This window comes from Anguilla anguilla, chromosome 6, assembly GCF_013347855.1.
Source record: "Anguilla anguilla isolate fAngAng1 chromosome 6, fAngAng1.pri, whole genome shotgun sequence".
Taxonomy (NCBI): Eukaryota; Metazoa; Chordata; class Actinopteri; order Anguilliformes; family Anguillidae; genus Anguilla; species Anguilla anguilla.
Genome location: NC_049206.1, coordinates 26,698,146 through 26,719,197, shown reverse-complemented (window position 1 = coordinate 26,719,197; position 21,052 = coordinate 26,698,146). Strand labels below are relative to the sequence as shown.

Sequence of the window (21,052 nt, the reverse complement as noted above, 5' to 3'; positions counted from 1 at the left end):
CCAGTGTTTTGGTTGGAAGGAAAGAGCACTGTACAACAGGAGTCATCCAAGGCTGTGTATCTTTATTGATGTGGATATGTACAAAAACAGTCATACGCTGTATCAAATCCAAATGAGGTAAACCTGCACCCCTCCCTCTCCATGCAACCCCCCATCCAACCTCCAACCCTGGTATCTCAGACCACCAGACCATGGTCTGACATCCTCTGCTGTGCCAATCATTTTGGAGGCCACTGTATTTCTGCATGTGGGAGTTCAGATAACAAGGATATAAAATGAACATATTCTTAAGTTTCAGATAAAATGTTTCACTAAGAAATATTAATCTACACTAAAATGCCTACCAGCCTGTAAAACATCTCTGGAACAAGGCTGTTACAATACAGGACACTTATAGACCCATGTCAGTCCATCTTGTTTCACAAACACAAATGAACAAAGGTCACTTCAAGAAATGCTCTGGACATTTTGGGTATTTTCAAGGAGCAGTGCATGGCAGGCATATTATGGTCAGTGACTAGCTTTGCCGTGAGACCCTGCTGAATTAAGTGAGTCTGTTGAAAGGTGGGGGCTATGAGACTCAGTGTAGAAGGTTTAAGGGTATGACATTCAGAGTAGAAGGTCCAAGGTTTTATGACTCAATGTGGAAGGTTTAAGGTATGACATTCAGAGTAGTAAGTCCAGGTTTTAATTACTCAGTGTAGAAGGTTAAAGGCAGGCCTATTCAACTAGCAGCCTGCGGGCCGGATATGGCAATTTTGAATTTTTCTATGGCCCGCAAGAGGCTGCCTGCAAATCAGGCTGGCATGTGTGTGATATGATAAATAAAACTAAGGTACATATCTCTGAGCTACTTTGAGACATCTGAACCATAGACTGTACTGTACATCTGAACCAATATGGTATTGGTTATGTCTTTTTAAAGCACCTATGTGCTGTGAGTGGCTGCAACAGGATTACACCCGCTCTGCTCAGTCAAGCATCACGTTGCATTCTGGGCTGGCGGGCCACGGAGAAACTCACGTTAGCTAAGCTAACAACAAGCTTCAAAATGTCTCTCTCATAGTCAAAGAGACGTAAAGTTGATTATGAAAATCGCGAATTCCAGAGTGAATGGACTGACAAGTATTTATTTACTTTTCCAGCCGCAACAAGTAATAAACCGGTGTTTATTGTGCAACGAATGCATTGCAGTGATGAAAGAATACAATGTGAAGAGGCACTACAAGTCAAATCATGGCTCGTTTTCTTCCTTAATTGACAAAGTATTCTGTGTGGCCCACGAACCCCCAGTGATTTTCCTATTTGGCCCACTTGCTATTGCAGTTGCCCTGGTTTAAGGTATGACATTCAGAGTAGAAAGTCCAAGATTTTATGGCTCAATGTAAAAGGTTTAAGGGTACAAGATTTGGTGTAGAAAGGAAAGGAGTGTGAGACTTAGTCCAGCTTCTTGCCGCCCTGCTTGTAGTACAGCACCGTTGCGGTCACCCACACATTCAGTGCTGTCATGACGATGAACCGGGCCATAACTGTGAGGAGCCAGAACACAGTTTTAATACATGCTGCACGCATACAGAGAGATCCTGAAACACAGTGTCTACACAGACACACACATAGACCCTGAATCCACACAGACATACATTTCCTTTCATTTAGCAGATGCTCTTATACAGGGCAACTTACAATGTAGGTGAAAGAACAGAAGAGAATTCACTTGATTTATATAGTAGTGCCAGACCTGGCTAACAACACATATATGTGCAGTAACACTAAAATGCTAATGCACATAGGTTATGAAAAGCAAGAAACTAAATATAATGGCTGATTTCATAGACAATATTTCCATACAAGGCCTAAGAAGAAATACCTAAAACCGTAAAAAAAAAATGCCTAATACAAAAGCTAGGAATGTGAGGGGCTAGGAATGGGAGTGGAACCACGATGCAGTCTGAACAGGTGGGTGTTCATTCTGCATCTGAAGGTAGACAACAATTTTGCTGTCCTGACCACAGGGTAATTTGTTCCACCACTGAGGGGCCAGTACAGATAGACACTGGGAGGGGTGACTATGGAGGGAGGGGACAGCCAGTCGTCCTAAAGTTGCAGAGCTGAGAGATCTGGTTGGGGCTTTAAACTTGACGCAAGCAGTAACAGGCAGCCAATGAAGTGACATGAGGAGGGGTGTGAAGTGCACATGCTTGGGAAGGCTATAAACAAGTCATGCGACGGTAGGCCTGCATACAGGTCCTGAATTCCCCACCCCGACGCCCCCACCACCCGCCCCCCGACCCACACGCACAAAGATCCTGAACAAACACACATGCATGCGCAAAGTTCAAGAGAAAATGCAGCCAGACACACACACGCACACACAGCTAATCAAATAAAGTAGTGCCTGTTGCAGTATGGTTAAACACTGAAACACGACAGTTTCAGTGCTAACAGAACATTTTATCTGTCTAGGTTTACACCCCAATTTTGAATAAGCACTCCTGCTTCTAGTTACAGCTGACAGAATGGTTTGATTGAAGTCCAACACTTTGTCCAGAGAATACTGCATTTATCTGGACATTTTAAATAATCCTAATGCATTGCAGTGCTTTTCAAATATGGCTACAGGATTCACTGTGTATTTTTACATCTCGACACAATTCCAACAATAAAGATTAATTCAAATATGTTTTAACAAAAAGTTACAGTGGTCAGGTTTCCATACTTTCAGCAATTAAAACCCAGCTGATTTCACCTCAACTGAACCAAGTAATTTAGAAAACTATAAGGCTAATTAAGAAAAATTTAATTGTGAAAAATATAATAAAATAAACCTTTTAAAAATCAGAAACGAAAATAAATGTGCACCACATGACACAATTAATTCAGAATTTTAATGGTGAATTTCCAGCAGGTCTTTTTCGTCAGAGGTAGATCTGTCTTTACGATGCCTGGTTAAATTCGACGGTATATTAGCTTGGGACAGTGTACCTGGTCCCTGGTACCCCGCCCGCCCCCCCGTCCGACAGTAGCCCTGGCCCGTAGCTTACAAAGTACAAATCAATTACTATTCAATATACATACACTCATTATTATCTTTTAAGAGCCAGAATATTTAGTTGTCAGTCATCTGAGCCTCTTTGTCATTATATTTCATTGTCAGGTCTCTGTAAGTCTATCACATCAATTTATTCTCACACAACTACAGCACTCACCCTGCAGGTCCCCTGTTGTCATAACTGTGGTGAAAATCCTTGCTGAAACAAGCAAAATAAATTACAGGTCAGGCCCAATTCAGGGCAGTTGTGTGGCTAGCTTGGTGCACTTACGAGTGCTCTACACAGAAATATGGTCAACTTCATCTGACTGTGCAGGTCTCTCAGAGCTGAAACAACTACATTGGAGTCCTGGGAGATTCAGGTGTGCTAGGGCAGGTGTACAGGTGTGGTGGGACAGGTGAAAGCATACTGGGCAATGGAAATGTATTAACATGCAGTCGGTGTACACGTGTGTTTGTGTGTAGGAGGACCCGTGTATGCTAGTCCTGGTGTACAGACCTGCTGGGACTGGTGTCGTTTTACTGGGACATGTTGCTGGAGATGCAGGTGTGGTGACGCCAGACTCACCCATGCAGGTGTAGGTTGACATGGTCCAGGACAGAGCGCTGATGCGCGAAGAGTCCTTGGACTCCCACAGACACTGCAGCTGCACAAACTTGCTGCCGGCACTGATAAAGGTGCACAGACTCTGAAGAAGAAGGGATCCAGGATAAAGACTCTACTTTGCAAGAACTAACATTATCTGATAAATTGGAAAATCTGTGGAAGATGGAAAGATACATCTTCAGGGGCCAGTTAGGGTTGTCAACTTCAATGCAGAAAAATAAGGAAGCAGCCACGCAATTTGGACAAACATGTTTGAAAGGTTGCTGTCTAAGGATAGAAAAAAAATGACAACATCCATGCTTCTGACGAACACACACAGTGGAGCAGTGCTTGCAGCTTGAAACTGGCTTGAATTTATTAATGATTATGTTATTCTCACTATTGTTACAAACTCTGTGTGTAAAATTTTGAGTTGAAAAATTATGAATAGAAAGCCCTTTTTGATTTAGTCAGAGGTGGAAAATCCAGGTTCAGAAAGTAAACGTCCTCCCCAGTATTTTGCTCCAACCATCTGGATTCGCTAATTAGCGCAATTCTTCAGCCAAGAGGTAGAACTAGTTAGGAGAATCAGCTGGCTGAGTTAATGGGTGGAAGAAATAAATGGCAGGACTTTTACTTTCTGACCCCTGGACTTTCCACCTCTGGATTTAATAAATAACATTTTATTCTTTAATACAGGTGATTCCATATCATAAGGAACGGGTGGCAACCATAGTAATTACAATCCAGGCTTCCTTTTTCTTTTTGTTTGAATTATTGCATTTGGACAATCATATATCTTTATTTTGAGCAAATAAATTATTAAGAGAATAAATGTATTTGTCTGAAAGACAGTTTTCTTCTTGGCTTTGCCTTAGTTATTTTATAAAAGACCTAGTTCCACAGCATGTAAATTAGGAGTTCACACTTTTATACAACCTACTTTGCATGTACTGTAAAAATAACGAGTACCTGCCAACATCTAAGTCGTGCAATCACCACCAGGTTTACCCCGTGTCCAGTATGTCCAATGTAAGTGGGGACTAACAATGTAGCAGCCACCCATATCCAGAGTGACTTACAATGAGAAGACAAGTGCAGAGTTAAGAGCAACAGTAGCCCTAGAGGTGGGGAACCTATGATGTAACCAGAGGAAACCCAGTGTTCTTTGTCTTTCAACATCAGACATCCATGACCCAATGACCCAGCCGAGGTTGATTAGACTTGTACCCTAGTAGCAGCCTCGCACGGATCTGATCTTCTGATACCATAACCATCTGCAGGCCTTCTCAGCAGCCTCCGTGTTGCCGACAGCCCACCCTATCAGTCTCTCAAGCCCCTGCAGGAACCATCTACCTTTGGGTACCAACCTCAAGGTAACTATCAGGTTGTCCATGAAGGCCCAGATAGGTGGCTGGCAGATCCCTGACTTGGACATGGGGCTTCGAGGCTTCGGTTCACTGGATTTAACCTCCATGCTCATTGCCAAAGTAAACAGGATCCTCAGATGGTACAGTCAGTGATATTACTACTACTTACTATCTACTCTCCAGTGATTCATTAATCCAAGAGTCAGATATTTCCGTAGACCTCCCAAAATATGGCGATATACTTCTCTAATAGGCTGATAACAAAGCGTGAGAGGCCTGCATGGGCAGGCTAGGTTTACAAAGATTTACAGAAACTGTGCGAAACAGTGTAGGATGAAGACAAAGGCTATGTGCAGACTTACCATTGCCAAATCAAGGATCCACTTCTGACGTGTGAGTAGCTGCCATCCCCCTACAAACCTGGGCATATGCGTCAAAGGCCTCAACAGTTTCATTATTTCCTAGCATATTTTCATTTTTTATATAACTTTTTTAATAACGTTTTTTGTTATTAAAAAGAGTTACGCATATTTTAATTTATTAAATAACTTTTTTTAACTAACATTTTCTGTTATTAAAATGGTTACCGGTACACACATACTTAATGTAACCAAGCATAACATACCACTGGAACATGTCTGAGATTAGGAGATGCAGATGTGATCAGTCTGGATGGGTGATCCAAGTGATGTGATTTTTCTCTGCATCATAAAATTGTGCAGAATGTTCTTTAAAAAAATATTAGAATTGTGGATAAAAGTAGGCAAGTCTTGATTGTCTGTGCCAAAATTCAAAGTATACTGATGATGTAAAGATCCATTAATCTGTTCTGGCATCATAAAGTATCAATATTTGTTAGCTAGCTTTGAGAGCATCATGACATACAGACAATTGAGGATTATACCTCTTAACTGTAACCATTACTTTTGAAATTATTGAATTGATTTACTGAATTTGAATTTATTTTGTGTTTTAGCTATCTTACGTCATTGAAAAACAAAATTTGGAAAAACTGAAAAGCAGAAGAAAACACCATGAGACAATGAAGATTTTAAAAAAATTAGCTTATCTGTCAATGGATTATTCAATACAACTGACAATCTTACCAAACAAGATAAATGACATTTTAATAAACCATTGTTACATGTCCTCATACATCATGCCCCCATACCCACTGTGCAATTGTATGCATAGCCAAAGAACATGACACGTGTTGTTCCCGTATCTCCATGCTACAAAGGCTGATCCAAAAACAAATTTAAACAATAGTGTAAATATGGTCCAAGCTAAAGTGGTGCCTAAAGTGGTGCTGCTTTAACTGGGCAGAGCAGTGCCTGCAGGTGCGAATGATTGGAGTGGTAGCTGCAGAAGCATTGTTCTCAGAGGATACATTGTGCTGTAGATCACACTCTGCCTCAGGTTCCCGTTGTAGTGCAGGATCAGAAACAGAAGTATGGTGTCTGAAACAAACCAGCACACAAAGAATAAAACTCACTGTCATAAAATTATTATTATTTTTATAATTATTTTTACACACACTGTCACAAGCCCGTCCCATTTAACGACGCACTGTCACAAACATGGCACATAACAGCCCACACTATCAAAACTACAGAATCTTGATTTCATTTTAAGCCAGTAATTCCCTCCTCCCAGCACTACTGGATTGCTACAGTCTCATTTCTAGCCAGTTGTTAAACAGCCACGTCATTGTACACATCCACAGTTTTTATTAATATGCAAATTATTTAGTTATCTGTCTCCTAGTCCTGGTCTATTCTATAATTATGTATAACCATGAAACTTTCACGCAGAGATAATAAATAAAGGAAAATGGTGCAGGAAACCAGTTTTGTTGAAGAGGCTGATTGACAGACAGGAGACAAATTAAAGGAAAAACCAACATGAAGTGTCTCAGTAAGGTGTTGCACCACCACAAGCTGGCATAACAGCTTAAATGCACCATGGAAAAGATTCTACATGTCTCTGGAACTCTACTGGAGGGATGGAACAGCCTTCTTCCAAAAGATATTCCCTCATTTGACATTTCAATGATGGTGGAGGAGAGCGCTGTCTAACACGTCGGTCCAAAATCTCCCGTAAGTGTTCAATTGGGTTGAGATCTGGTAACTGCGAAGGCTATAGCATATAATTAACATCATTTTCAAACTCATCAAGCCATTGAGTGTCCGCTCGTGACCTGTAGAAGGGGGCATTGTTACCCTGGAAAAAACCACTCTCATCAGGATAGAAAAGTTTCACCATAAGATAAAGGTGATCACTCAGAATAACTTTGTATTGATTTGCAGGGATCCTTCCCTCTAAGGAGACAAGTGGACCCAAACCATGCTAGGAAAATGCTCCCCACAGCATGACAGAGCCATCGGACCCCCTCACTGTAGGTGTCAACCATTCAGGTATGTACTGTTTCTCTTGATGTACACCACACATGTATTTGTTGAGATTATGATGAAGGACGACTCATCTGACCATTTCACTTTTTTCCACATCTCTGTAGTTCCTATGATGTTTGCACCACTTAACTCTCAAATGTGCATTTGTCTTTGTAATGAGGGGTTTATTCATGGCAACCCTGCTATAATAACCCTCTCTATGTAGTTGTCGACGGACTGTTCTTGCTGACACAGTCAGATCACGTCCTGCATTGACATTTTCATTCACCTGAGGAAGAGTTTCTCTTGTTTTTCTTTACATATCACACTAATGCATGAGCATCATGGTCATTGAATGTGTGCTTTTGATCACAATGTCTGACCCTATTTACTGATGTCTTTGCCTTCGATCTAAATGCAGATGTCACTTTAATCAGTGTTAGTATTGAAACTCCTGCCAGTTGAGCAGTCTTCATGACTAAAGCTCCTGCAATCTGTGTCCCAATAATAAACCGTCTTTCAAAGTCACTCAGATATTTTCCTCTTGCCACCTTGATCCAAAATCGAGGTCAACTGGGCCTGCTCAGCATTTGTATACATGCCACAGAGCATGATAGAATGTTAATTGCTTAATTGTGTCGTGCAGTACACCTGTATAGAAACATCTGCATTCGTTATGCTTCTCCACTCATTTATTCAGGTTTTTCCTTTAATTTGTCCCTCATCTATATATCTAAATCCTTCCATACATATCATTTATGTCTATTAAATGCTTAGTGAACGTATCTGATTACTGGATTTTAAAAAATTGTAAAAAAAAAATCCCTTCCAAAACAGTTTGAACAACATGCAAGAAACCTGGCACACAGCATGCCCAGCTTTTAAAAATCTCTAAATTGAACCTACGGATAAACACCAACATCATAGCTGAACCATGAAGTATTCAAGAAAATTTATTTTGTTAGTTCTATACTGTAACAGGCTATATCCAGGCAAGTTGCACATGCCCACTGATTGGCTGACGTTATCGCCAAGAGAAGAGGAAGGGCAGAAGTAGGAAGGACATCAGGGTCCCGGGAAAGAGTGCTAGTTTCAAAATGGGCTTAGAGAAAGTAAGTACTTGACTTTCATAACAAGCTGTATTTATAAACCACAGCTTTGTCCAAAATAATTCAATATTGTACTGAGCAAAATTATAGTGCAACATATTGAATTGTTTTGGACAAAGCTGTGGTTTTGTACAGTATGACACTGTAGGCTACTGCCACCCTGCTTCCACATTCCTCTACACTCCTGGATAACTGATACGATGCCTGACTCAACAGAGGCATACCTTGGGAGATCAGAACAGGGTATTCCATGTAGGTGGGCAACGGGTATTCATAGGACATCTGATAAGTGACAAACACAATGTACCTGAAACAGACAGACGAACAACCACTAGCTCTGGACATCCCAAATGCCTGGAGCAATAGCTCACATTTTCCAGTGAGATTCCTTTATTAAAGCTGTGTTTGTGATATGAATGCACAAAATGGGGAGTTTGTTCAGTTTTGGCAAGTCTGTTAGCTTCTCATTGGATTCCATCTTGCATGGCCCTCTAAAACCTGACGACTGGTTGTGTGTTCAATTGGAGTCTTTGACAATTTGATCATACATGTTTTTTAAGTCACATTAAGTAATTATACAATTAAGAGTATATACACATTAAGAGTATTTCATTAATTACAATGAAAGAATCCTGACATATTTTCACGAGTTTTCAATGGTTACCTACATTCTAATAAACCAGCAGAACAAACTGTTCCGAGTGAACAGCAGATTATATCCAATTTCTATATGCAAAATAATCTTTTGGATTTAATTAATCCGTACTTTACTACATTAGAGTCAGTCAACCTGATGCTGTGTGTGGAAATTGGTTAATTGTTTTTTTTGTTTTTACATTTTGTGCAACACTTGCTGCTCTCTCTCTCTCTCTCTCTCTCTCTCTCTCTCTGTCTGCCTTTCTCCTCAGAATGACCCAGCCCCTTCCCCCAACCATTGCCCATGTGAGGTCCCTCAGAATGCTACTGCAGTTTTGAATGACAGTTGCTACGGCAGCCACAGCTGCAGAGCTATACTGAGCATAAAATAGGCAGCTACAGCAATGCAAACCACCACCGACTCCCAAGGGTCAGTGTTTCGCAATAAGGAAAGAAGAAAAAAAAGTAGAATACTGAAGTACAAAACAAACACATTGTGGTTAAAATAAATTTAAAAAATTATGACATGAATATTGTATCAGTGATGGCAGAATCAAAGAGCAAATTACTTTAGTAGAACTTCAAAAGAAATGTTTAATCTGTGTCTGTGCATTGTATGGGATACAAATCATACTGGAATGACAAGTATGCCATCTACCAAGCATTCCTATACAGCACATTAAGTGTGGATCCTTGGAATTTTCAAAATATAAAATCACAGTGACTCTCAGCCCTTGCAAACATGTAAACAGAGAATTCGGTCACAAATTGATACAGATAATATAACACTATGTGGGTCCATTAAGCTTCCATGGTTTTCCTTTTAGTATTTAGCCAGTATTTTTTGGTAACTGTGGTAACACTGTAGCATGTGACATTGCAAGAACCAAAATGTACTAAAACCATTACATTTCTATTTACAAAATCACAATTTTGACAGAAATGCCACATCACATTTTTGGAAAAACTAAATTCACTTGGAAGTGGAACAGTACAGAGAACCACTTCAAATTGTTAAACTGACTCCAGTTTGGATTAAAAAAATAAACAAAAAACTTTTTGCAGATCAAAGATGCAACAAGATATTCCACATGAGTATCATAAGAAACCCATATGGTATATTGGTAACAGTACAGAAACATCAGGACAAGGCATTCAAGTCCGATATGCCTGCTGTGCCAATCGCATTGAAAAGCTGACAGTGACTATCACTGAACTTGTTCCTACTTCATCCTCCTTCATGTTTCTGCATAGCTGACACTGGTATTACCTTTAATGTAAAAGTCTTTGTAAAGGTCTTTGATAGAATCAGTAAGTGCACACTGTACATATTGTACTCTTGCAACAGGATAACTAGAATCAAAAAGCAAAATACTTTCTTGAAATGAATGTGCAGAAGTAAAACTGCGAAAGAGGAAATACTTATTTATTTATGTAAAAAATTAAATGATGGCATTATGTGTGATGAAGTAAATATTTATTTAAAAAAAATATGATCTGGCATGACTCGTATTCAGTTTGAAGATGGCACATGTTTATTTTGTCCAGGTCACCAGGGGGGATACCGCACAATTATGCAGTACATCATGCACTACCTTTGAAATATGATTGAATGAATAAGCCATCCTTGCTCTGTCTGAAAGTACAAGAGATCCTACTGTCATCCTACTGATATATGCATATTCAATATATAGACATCAAGCTCCCAAGTTCCAGTAGCCTGGCATAATTGTTCTTGCAGTAGGCTACTACGAATAATAATAATAATACTAATAATACTAATAATAATAATAATAATAATGTGTTAAATTAGCTGTGAATGGATCCGTTTACTCTACTTTTCCAGCTTTTTTGCATGAGATGACCTACATTTATTTTATTTTTTTTACATTTAGATACCGAACCCTGAAGAAAGAGATGAAGTCACCATAAATAAAAAAAGGTTCTGTAACACATTTGTCTCTGCATCAAAAAATATTCCATTTATAAAATGTATAATACAATCGTATCTCGTTTTAATATGGATTACAGCTTCAGTTATTAGCTCAGCAATATAGAGTTTCAGTTTTATAAATCAGGATAAATCACGCACTAGATGTCATTGTGTGCAGGCGGAGCAGGGACACTGCATACAATCTTACCCAGTAAGCTCCAAAAGCAAGGCTCTCAGACTGACGCCTTTGGTGGATTTAAGCTTCGTAAGCAAAAATATTTGAGGAAGTTTGAGCACCATGCACGACAACATTGTGCTCAGGTTAGCGACATGCAGCATCGCATCCCCCATTTCTGAATGATACAGGAAAGGATAAGATATCGTCCCGGATTCACTGACTCTCTTGGCAGTCCCAGACTGTTGGCAGCGTCCTTCAGTATGTAGCCGATACCAAGACAGTAAGTAAAGTGCAATCTGATCCCAGATTCTCTTGTACAGGCATGAACTCGGTATATTGTGGACCTCTCGGCGGCTCGTCGAAGCAACCCGACTACCCAACATTTGCGCGTGGTCACACCAGTTTAAATTCAAGGGTAAAGGCATTCATGGATATAATGTTGGAGCTTGGATTTTATTTTTTTTTTCTCACTTGAATAAATAAAATAATTTAATAAAAAAAATAAAAAAAAAAGATAGGCCATTACAATTTCGAGGCCATACAGGACAAACAGGAACTTACAACCATTTTTAGCCGACACAATTGTGACATGTAGCCTATCAGAAGATAGGAAACAGTTAAGCTTGTAACCCCCACCCCCCCATAAATTGTACCGTATAAAAAAGGTTCGCCATGTTCATCAGCCTAGTTACTCACACATATAAAACATTGTCTATAAGTGATTCTGTTAAAAGTTTTGACATCATAATGAGGCTAAGTTACTACAAACAATATTGGCTATCTTAGCTTGCACAAATTAAACAAACTCTATTCCAAAATTAATGCTTCCTAAATAATTTCTTATAACTTGGCCCTGTGTTTTTTTTTTATTTTACCATCTGAATGAAGAGGTGTTTTTGCTGAGATATCATTTATTGTTGTACTGTGTTTGTTATGAGTAACTGATAATAATAATGCATATAAATGTAAGAACCAGGTAAATAAATCTGGAGAGAGATGTGCACACATACATACAAGTGAAACTGTAGACTATAACTGTTAGTTGGGATTGGGTAACACTAGCTTAGATAAATTTCATGATCGTTGACAACAAAGAAAATGATAACGTTGTCAGAATCTCCCCAGTATCACCCCCTGAAATGAAACTTTTTCTTTAAAATTTTAGTGGAGACGTAGGCCTACTCCCGCCTCAACATTGTTAGCAAATAGAGTTGCCAAATGGTTTCAAATTATTTGTATGTGTCCGATTTGTAAAGAATAAAAGTCCCATGTTCATATTGTGCTTACTACTCCGGACAGTACTCCTCCGGTATATTTATTTATTTGCCGAACAAGTCAAACAAGACCTTTAAAAAATGATTAATGCATCAACTAGAGGGTGCCTAAACTTTTGCTCATACCACATTTACTGTTTTCTTTTTTTAAACTGTTTATTTTCAGTAAATACATAGTAATTATAGCCTACTTTAGAAATGGCAGACACATAACTTTTAAGTTTGTACCCTACAAAGGTTCTGTTGACTTTTTTCATGTAGAGATTCAACAAAATTTGTAATATTGAAGTCATGATTACCTCTCTATCTCTTCAGAAATATTTTCAGACAGAATGAGCAACCAGAATATAAAGTTTCAAGTACTCAGCACTGTGGAGAAGTATGATGTTGGCTGTACTGAAACATCAGTAATACATCTACTCATATGTGTCTTTGAATCTAGACAGTGTATGTATTATCTAGACATTTATTAATAACTCATCAACAGAATGTAATCAGACATGCTAATATTAACAGACACTGTGTATCACCAACCTGCTTCAAGTATATTTTTATTAACTTCTTTTTGTATTTGCTTTTGCAACAGTACATTGCAGAATGGGTTATTCTTATCAATAAAGTAATGGGGACTGTGTGTTCTCTGTACCCGAGGCACTGTTTATTTAGTGTATCACTGCACTGAATCATGGGAAAACACAGGCTGAGCAGCCAGATTTCCCGTCGATAGTGTTTAAACAGTTTTGAAAGAAGCTCTTCTTGCACAGATATAAAGCAACCAAAGAGAGGAAAAAAGTACAGATTTCCAGAAGTTCAAAAGACAGAAGGTATGGGATTTTATTTTATCAATATGCATACATATGCAATATCTATGGTATACTACTACTACTACTACTAATAATAATAATAATAATAATAATAATAATAATACACTTTTAATGTTGTGCACAATTAACAGAAACCAGAAACAATTTACAATTTAATATTAAAAATCACATGCAAAATGTGAGGAAATGAGCTGGGTTGTAATGGCCATTGTAGTGAACAAGTTTTGTTGATATATATATATATATATATATATATATATATATACGCACATGGATCACAAATGAGAGTGAAAACCTGAATAAATGAAGAAACATAACAAATGCAGATGCTTCCATAAGCATGTATAAAAATTATTTGTTTGCAAAACGTCAGTTATGAAGAACATTGGGGCGGCATGGTGGTACAGTAGGTAGCCTGGTTCAAATCCTGGCCGTGAACTTTACGTTCTCCCCATGTCTGCGTGGGGTTCTTCTGAGTACTCCAGTTCCTTAACACAGTCCAAAGACATGCAGGCTAGATTATTTGGAGATTCTAAATTGCCACTAAGTATGAGTGAATGGTGTGCGTACCTGACAATTAACTTGCAAACTGTCACCTCCGTTGAACATGGCCAGGAATAAGCGGGCATAGATAATGGATGGATGAAGAATACTGAGAACAAAGTATTTCCATTCAGTATTTCTTGTTTTTATGTAACTGTTTTAATTACAATTTTTGATTCGCTGCATTTAAAAAAAAATGTTTAAAAAAATGTTTTTAATTAATTTTAGATTTTGGATGGACATTAAGAGAGTATATGATGTTATTGTATATGATGTTGTCTCATTTCAGTCCTCCCACTCTTCAGCAATGGGCACCTGGTACCTATTCACCTTGACAGTGCTGGTCAGCTGTTGTTGCCATGGTGTCCTATCCTGTCCAGATCTGTGCACCTGCTACTTTTCTACCAATACCACTCAGGTGGTCTGCACCAGCCCCTCCCTTTCACATTTTCCTGATAGTGGTCTCCCAGCCAATACCACTTCCCTGTCCATTGAGTTCACCAACATGAGCTCTATTTCAGCCCAGCACCTGCAGGCCATACCCCTCCTGCAGGAGCTCCACCTATCAGGAAACAAGCTGTATGAGCTGCCAGCTGATCTGCTGAGTGGCCTTCCCCACCTGCACACCCTGGACCTCACGGGCAACCAGTTGCAGCAGCTGCCTCCAGGCGTGTTCAGCCACGCCCCACTGCTCAACCTGGTGCTCAGAGATAACAAGCTTTCCACGGCTGATGCCCACTGGCTCCTGCCTAACAGCAGCCTTACCTGGCTGGACCTGGCATCAAACCGCCTGATGGTCCTGCCCACTGCCCTGCTGCATAACCTGCCCCAGTTGAAAACGCTTCATCTGAGCAACAACCAGCTGGAGAAAATCCCTGCTGCCACCCTGCACCCACTTACTCACCTGGAACGACTTCATCTGGAGGGGAACAAACTGAGCTGGCTGCACCCCTCCTCCTTCCAGCACACCTTAAACCTCACCCACTTGTTCCTCCAGGAGAACAGACTGGAGAAGCTTTCCTCCAACATTTTTCAGGGTCTCTCTCGCCTTGACGTCCTGAACCTGAGCCAGAACCGCTTGCGCAACCTGCCCCCCGACTTTCTGGATGACCTGCCTGCACTGGGTGCTAGCAGCGGCCAGGGCCTGGACCTCTCCCTTAACCCCTGGCACTGTGACAGCGACATGGCCTACTTGTGGACGTGGCTCCGCAGCCACCAAGACAAAACCATTTTGGATGAAATTCAGTGTGCCACACCTGAAGCCCTGAAGGGCAGAGTAATCTCATCTTTGACAAAAGAGGAGTGGGGGGCAACCAGCAGAGACTGAAGCAGATTCTGAACAATGGTTGAACTCTGCTTCTTCAAATGTCTCTAGATCGCTTTGAACTTGTACTACTATATGTGCTCTGCAATGGATTGGTGACCTGTCCCTGTCACCTAATGCATTGTGGGATAGGCTCCAGGTCCTGTGACCCTGACTAGGAGTAAGTGGATAAGATAATTGATGTATTTAAGTAAATTTAAAATAATTGTGCATCTCTAATAGCAGTACTGTAAAATGTATAGTAACTTTCTAGATGAAATTAGCTTGTAAGTTGCTTTAATACCCATCTACTTTAAGTAGTATTATTACAGTAAACATATCAGGAAATACAGTACTGTGCAAAAGTCATAGGCACCTGTAAAAAAAATGCTGTACAGCTAAGATGCTTTCAAAAATAATGAAATGAAAGGTTATAAATATCAAAAAATAATATGAAGAGCAGTAAATAGTTAAAGACAAACTAAAATCAATGTTTTGTGTGACCACCCTTTACGTTTAAAACTACATCAATTCTCTTAGGTACACTGTCCTGCAGTTTTGTAAGAAAATCGACTGGTAGGTCGTTCCAAGCATTTTGGAGAACTTGCCACAATTCTTCTGCAGATGTTGGCTGTTTAGCTTGCTCCTGGCTCTCCAGGTAATTCCAGAGACCCTTTTTATCTGAAAAGTAGTCTATTACTTAAAATATTACTCTATTTAACAAAATACAAAAATGTATCTGTAAAATTTCATTTTTTGGAAAATTCATGTTTGGAAATCTCAAATTTGCTCTTTTCTACTGACACACTAATGCAGAAAACAAAAAATAAACATCTAAGACCAAATATATATTATATTTAAAAATCTAGGGTGCCTAAGACTTTTGCACAGTACTGTATATTACAGCAACTTCCAAGTTAACAGTTTCCAGCAAGTTACTGTAAATTTTACAGTATTCCTATTAGTGTATTAATTCATCAAATGGAAGGGTGCCTACATTTTTGCACCTGGCACATCTACTGTTTAATTTTTATTTTAAACTTTTGAATTCAGCAAATAAATAGTTGTATAATAGTGTATGTTTATGATTTCTTCTTATCAGTAAAGAAAGTGTGTTATCTATATCAATGTTTACTTAGTAAAACACAGCACAAGCTGAATCATGGACGCAAACAGACTTACCACCGAGATCTTGAGTCAATATTGATGAAACATTTTTCAAAAGAGGAAGCTGTGCTGATTTTAGGCAGCCAAAGAGAGAAAAATCACAGGTTTCACAAGCCCAAAACACAGGAGGAATGGGTTTAATTTTATTAGTATGTATAGTGCCATCAGAAAGTATTCAGACCCCTTTACTTTTTCCACATGTGTTACTTTACATACTTATAACAATAGATTAAGTTCATTTTTATTCTCATCAATCTACACCCAATATTCCATAATGACAAAGCAAAAACAGGCTTAGAAAATTTTGCAAATTTATTAAAAAATAAAAAACTGAAAGATCACATTTACATAAGTATTCATACCCTTTACTCAGTACTTTGTTGAGGCACCTTTGGAAGTGATTACTGCCTCGAGTCTTCTTGGGTATGACGCTACAAGCTTGGCGCACCTGTATTTGGGGTATTTCTCCCATTCTTCTCTGCAGATCCTCTCAAGCTCTGTCAGGTTGGATGGGGAGCATTGCTGCACAGCTATTTTCAGATCTCTCCAGAGATGTTCGATTGGGTTCAAATCTGGGCTTTGGCTGGGCCACTCAAGGACATTCACAGACTTTGTGTGCTTAGGGTTGTTGTCCTGTTGGAAGGTGAACCTTTGCCCCAGTCTGAGTCTTGAGCACTGTGGCGCAGGTTTTCATGAAGCATCTCTCTGTACTTTGCTCCATTCATCTTTCCATTGATCCTGACTAGATTCCAAGTTCCTGCCACCGAAAAACATCCCCTCAGCATGATGCTGCCACCATCATGGCAGAGTGGCCATCGGGTTCTTAGTCTCCCAGACCAAGGCTCTTCATACCCTGATTGCTCAGTTTGTCTGGGCAACCAGCTCTAGGAAGAGTCCTGGTGGTTCTAAACTTCTTCCATTTAAGAATGATGGAGGCTACTGTGTTCTTAAGGACCTTCAATGCTGCAGATTTTTTCCCCAGATCTGTACCTCCAAACAATCCTGTCTCAGAGGTCTATGGACAATTTCTTCGACTTCATGGCTTGGTTTTTGCTCTGACATGTACTGTCAACTGTGGGACCTTGTATAGACAGGTGTTTGCCTTTCCAAATCATGCCCAATCAAATTAATTTATCACAGGTGGACTCCCATCACATTGTATAAACATCTCAATTATGATCAATGGAAACAGGATGCACCTGAGCTCAATTTTGAGTGTCATAGCAAAGGGTCTGAATACTGTATGTAATGTAAATTATTTAAATTTTTTATTTTCAATAAATTAGCAAAAACCTCTGAAAACCTGTTTTCAATGTATCATTATGGAGTATTGTGTGTAGATGGATTAAATTCATTTTTATTCTCAATTATAGAATAAGACTAACAAAATGAGAAAAAAAAAGTGAAGGGGTCTGAATACTTCCCAAAGGCACTGTAAATATATCATAATATATCTAATAATATTTTATTTAATTCTTGTATTGACAAATTAAGACAGTATAGGTAATAATAGAATTTAGTATTACAAATCATAAAAAGTTATGAGGAAATGGATCTGGGTAGTGAACACATTCTGCTAATATTTATATAAAATTTTCCATGAAGTAGCCTAATTGAAACTGCAGGAAAGGTAGCTGAGGTGAACTGGAGAGTACAGGACCCAAATGCAGACGGAAACTGAAGTTATCCCCGAAATAAATATCCGATTCATTATAAGCACACCCAGTTTAACGGGCAACAGTTCGTGATCCAGGAAATCAATCGGCGACGCACAGTACAAAAGGGAATAATAGGTCTCGTAATCAAAATCCAGGTTAAGTTCGTAAACCAGGAAATCAAGCAGCGGAGCAACAGTACGAAAGGGGCAGCAGCAGGTCCGTAGTCCAGTAACAGGCGAAGGTCGGTGTACAGGGCAGAACGAGGCAAAGGTATATAAACGGCAGGCGAAGAATCAGGGTCAAAACGAGACAGGCTGGTCCGGAAACGGGCAGGCAGAAATCGGTGTTCAGGATACAGGCAAGGATCAAAACGAACAGACAATCAGACTAGCAGGAACAACCTCTTGACTGGCTCAGTAAACTCGGGCAACAATCTCGCACTGAGTGACTGGTGAACAGGGAATATAAACAGTGGAAACAGATGCACACAATTACAGCAATGAGTGAGGGCGTGCAAATTCCTGCTGATCCCAAAGATCGTACAAAAATAAAAGATCTACGAGGTGAAGGCGCGACAGGCGACGTGACAGATAATGGGTCGTTATCAGGAATGTCAAATTTGCTGTGTTGTTTTCAATGGTAACTATTTAAGTCTGAGTTTTAATTGGTAGAATATACAGTGTCCTCCAAAAGTATTTGCACCCTTGATAATTAAAAGTAAAAAACCTTCATAAACCCAGGTATTGAGATATATTGTATGCTCAAAAATGGGAAATATATACAGTATAATGGTTTAAACAGGTTGTGACTTTCCACCCCTACCAGAGTTGTACTTTCCTTCACATTTCCATTAGCCTGGTGACATTGTTGGGGATATCACATTTGGCATAACATATGCATAAGTTGTTAAGTTGCCTTTTACGAAGCATGACATTATGACATTTATTACATTACATTACATTACATTACAGGCATTTAGCAGACGCTCTTATCCAGAGCGACTTACACAACTTTTTACATAGCACTTTACATTGTATCCATTTATACAGCAGGATATATACTGAAGCAATGCAGGTTAAGTACCTTGCTCAAGGGTACAACGGCAGTGTCCTTACCCGGGAATCGAACCTGCGACCTTTCGGTTACAAGCGCAGTTCCTTACCCACTGTGCCACACTCCGTCCTACTTATGAAGCATGAAGTCAGCGTATGAGATGGGGTACTATCTATGTGAAGTGCAATATGCCTGTGGAAACAGAGGGTTTCGGCCAGGGTCATCTGTGAAGCATACTGCATTTCTCCTGGTGATGGGGTATATGGCGCTCAGCACCGGACTCTTACCTGGCGATGAGTGGACAAAATTGAAACATGGGACTCCTCTCCTCTGCAATGAGGAGGGCTGGATTCCTTTCTCTCCGCTCTGTGCTGAAGAGAGGAACAGGATGTATGGCTTTCGTCTCCCTGGTGTTGGAGATGAAACGAAAATGGCCTATATATGTGGTGAGATGTGGTGGTTTTTAGAATTGCGTTTAATTTAGCACTTTCTGAGAAAGACAATAAATAGTCAATCATATCTCCCTCACTGAGAAATGCTCTGGAAATGTATCGGCTAATGGCATTCCATTTGCAATAGCTTTCTCTTTGCATTTCCATCAGTTTTTCCCAGTTGGATTGCAGCATCCAAATTTTGTGAGATAGTTGCTTACAGCTTCAGAACTGAGTTGGAAAGCCGATGGCCCACCACTCGATAACTTGACATTATAAAGTGGGCCTATTGCTTTTCTAGGGGTGAAGGGAGATGCCACTGTTTGTATTTGTATCTGTATTTGTTCAACCAACAAAATTATTTGTATTTATATCTGGGTAAAAGAAAAACAGAAGTGGGGAGGCTAAAACTTGGAGTTTGCAGAGTTTAACCCAAAGCTGTATAAAATGCCAAAAATCCATGTTTTACAATTACTTGCATTGCTATTGTTGAGATATTAAAGCATTAAGCAGGGTTTTACAATGACATCAATAATACATCAGTTCATCAACAGGTAATTTGCTTTTTAAAGCTGTGCTTAACAATGACATATATGTTTGATGTTCACTTTTATTACACTAAAAGATAACAGAGATAAACAGTCAAATCAATTTTCAAACATAGGCAAATGTTCTAATAAATCAAAACAGTTACTCATCCCTACCCTGAAATTAACAGTAAATACTGCATGAAGCAAACCACCACCCCTACCTGAGGGACAACAAAGTCAATTATAAACTGAAAATGCTTATATAATTCAAAACATAGTTCCTTATCTTCATTATGAACAACTGTATACTATGAGCTCCTAATGAAATGAACTACAGAATGTAAGGCTAAAATATTTTGTTTTTGGTTTGTTAATACTTTTTCTCCCCTCTCTATTGAAGCACCACATTACCTGTATGTTTGATTTGCATAAGCTCAGATAAATTAAAGAAAACAACCAAAAGGCTTCCCTGAGTGGAATGCATTTTCAGCTATGATTTTACTTACTCAAACTTCCCCAAGTTGTGTTTTGTAAAGGCATGCTCCTGCACATGAGCTAGGATCAGTCTAGAGTGATGGGAAGGTACAACATCGCCTACTATGCTAAAAATGTGCTTGGGGGAAACACTTGTTGGGGGGCAGGTCAGATATTTTAGAGACAATTTTGTCACGTACGGGAGGGTAGGACCCAGGCGCGGAGTGGAAAAAACAAAAGGAAAGTTTAAACAAAGACTTTACTATTAACAATAAACAAAACAGGGAACCAAAAAGAGGCCACTACATGCAAAACCAAAAACTCAAACACTAGAAAAAAAAAAAAACTTGGAACAAAACAAATGACAAGGACAGAAACAGTGAACAGAAACAGGCAGGCCGAATACAGGCAGGGCAGAAAACAAGCAGGCAGAAACACAAGCAGGTCCAAACCACAGGCAGGCAGAAACACACATGAAATGCAAGGAACCAGCACCCGAGTCAGGAAACAAAGAACTTAAATAGACAAGGGTAACAAGACA

The 21,052-nt window shown here is 39.4% G+C and overlaps 2 protein-coding genes and 1 long non-coding RNA gene across 4 annotated transcripts; 1 reads left to right on the top strand and 2 right to left on the bottom strand.

The window, feature by feature from the left end:
* Window positions 1-57: 57 nt before the first annotated feature.
* LOC118229470 (solute carrier family 66 member 3-like) lies at window positions 58-11,608 on the bottom strand. Its single transcript, XM_035421439.1, has 7 exons — window positions 11,285-11,608; window positions 8,732-8,814; window positions 6,396-6,465; window positions 5,368-5,425; window positions 3,618-3,738; window positions 3,207-3,248; window positions 58-1,529 (listed from the first exon to the last, which is right to left on the bottom strand). The coding sequence occupies exons 1-7, from the start codon at window positions 11,425-11,427 to the stop codon at window positions 1,438-1,440; spliced, it is 609 nt and encodes a 202-aa protein (XP_035277330.1). The 5' UTR covers window positions 11,428-11,608; the 3' UTR covers window positions 58-1,437.
* Window positions 11,609-13,195: 1,587 nt separating this feature from the next.
* LOC118228980 (leucine-rich alpha-2-glycoprotein-like) lies at window positions 13,196-15,911 on the top strand. Of its 2 annotated transcripts, none has more exons than XM_035420577.1 (2): window positions 13,196-13,352; window positions 14,185-15,911. In XM_035420577.1, the coding sequence occupies exon 2, from the start codon at window positions 14,203-14,205 to the stop codon at window positions 15,220-15,222; it is 1,020 nt and encodes a 339-aa protein (XP_035276468.1). In that variant the 5' UTR covers window positions 13,196-13,352; window positions 14,185-14,202; the 3' UTR covers window positions 15,223-15,911. The 2 variants fall into 2 exon arrangements, with proteins under 2 accessions (XP_035276468.1, XP_035276469.1); XM_035420578.1 differs by having other exon boundaries at window positions 13,206-13,352; window positions 14,201-15,911.
* Window positions 15,912-17,816: 1,905 nt separating this feature from the next.
* LOC118228981 lies at window positions 17,817-20,850 on the bottom strand. Its single transcript, XR_004765590.1, has 2 exons — window positions 19,364-20,850; window positions 17,817-18,337 (listed from the first exon to the last, which is right to left on the bottom strand). It is a non-coding gene; the product is annotated as an uncharacterized LOC118228981 (long non-coding RNA).
* Between the last annotated feature and the right edge of the window lie 202 nt (window positions 20,851-21,052).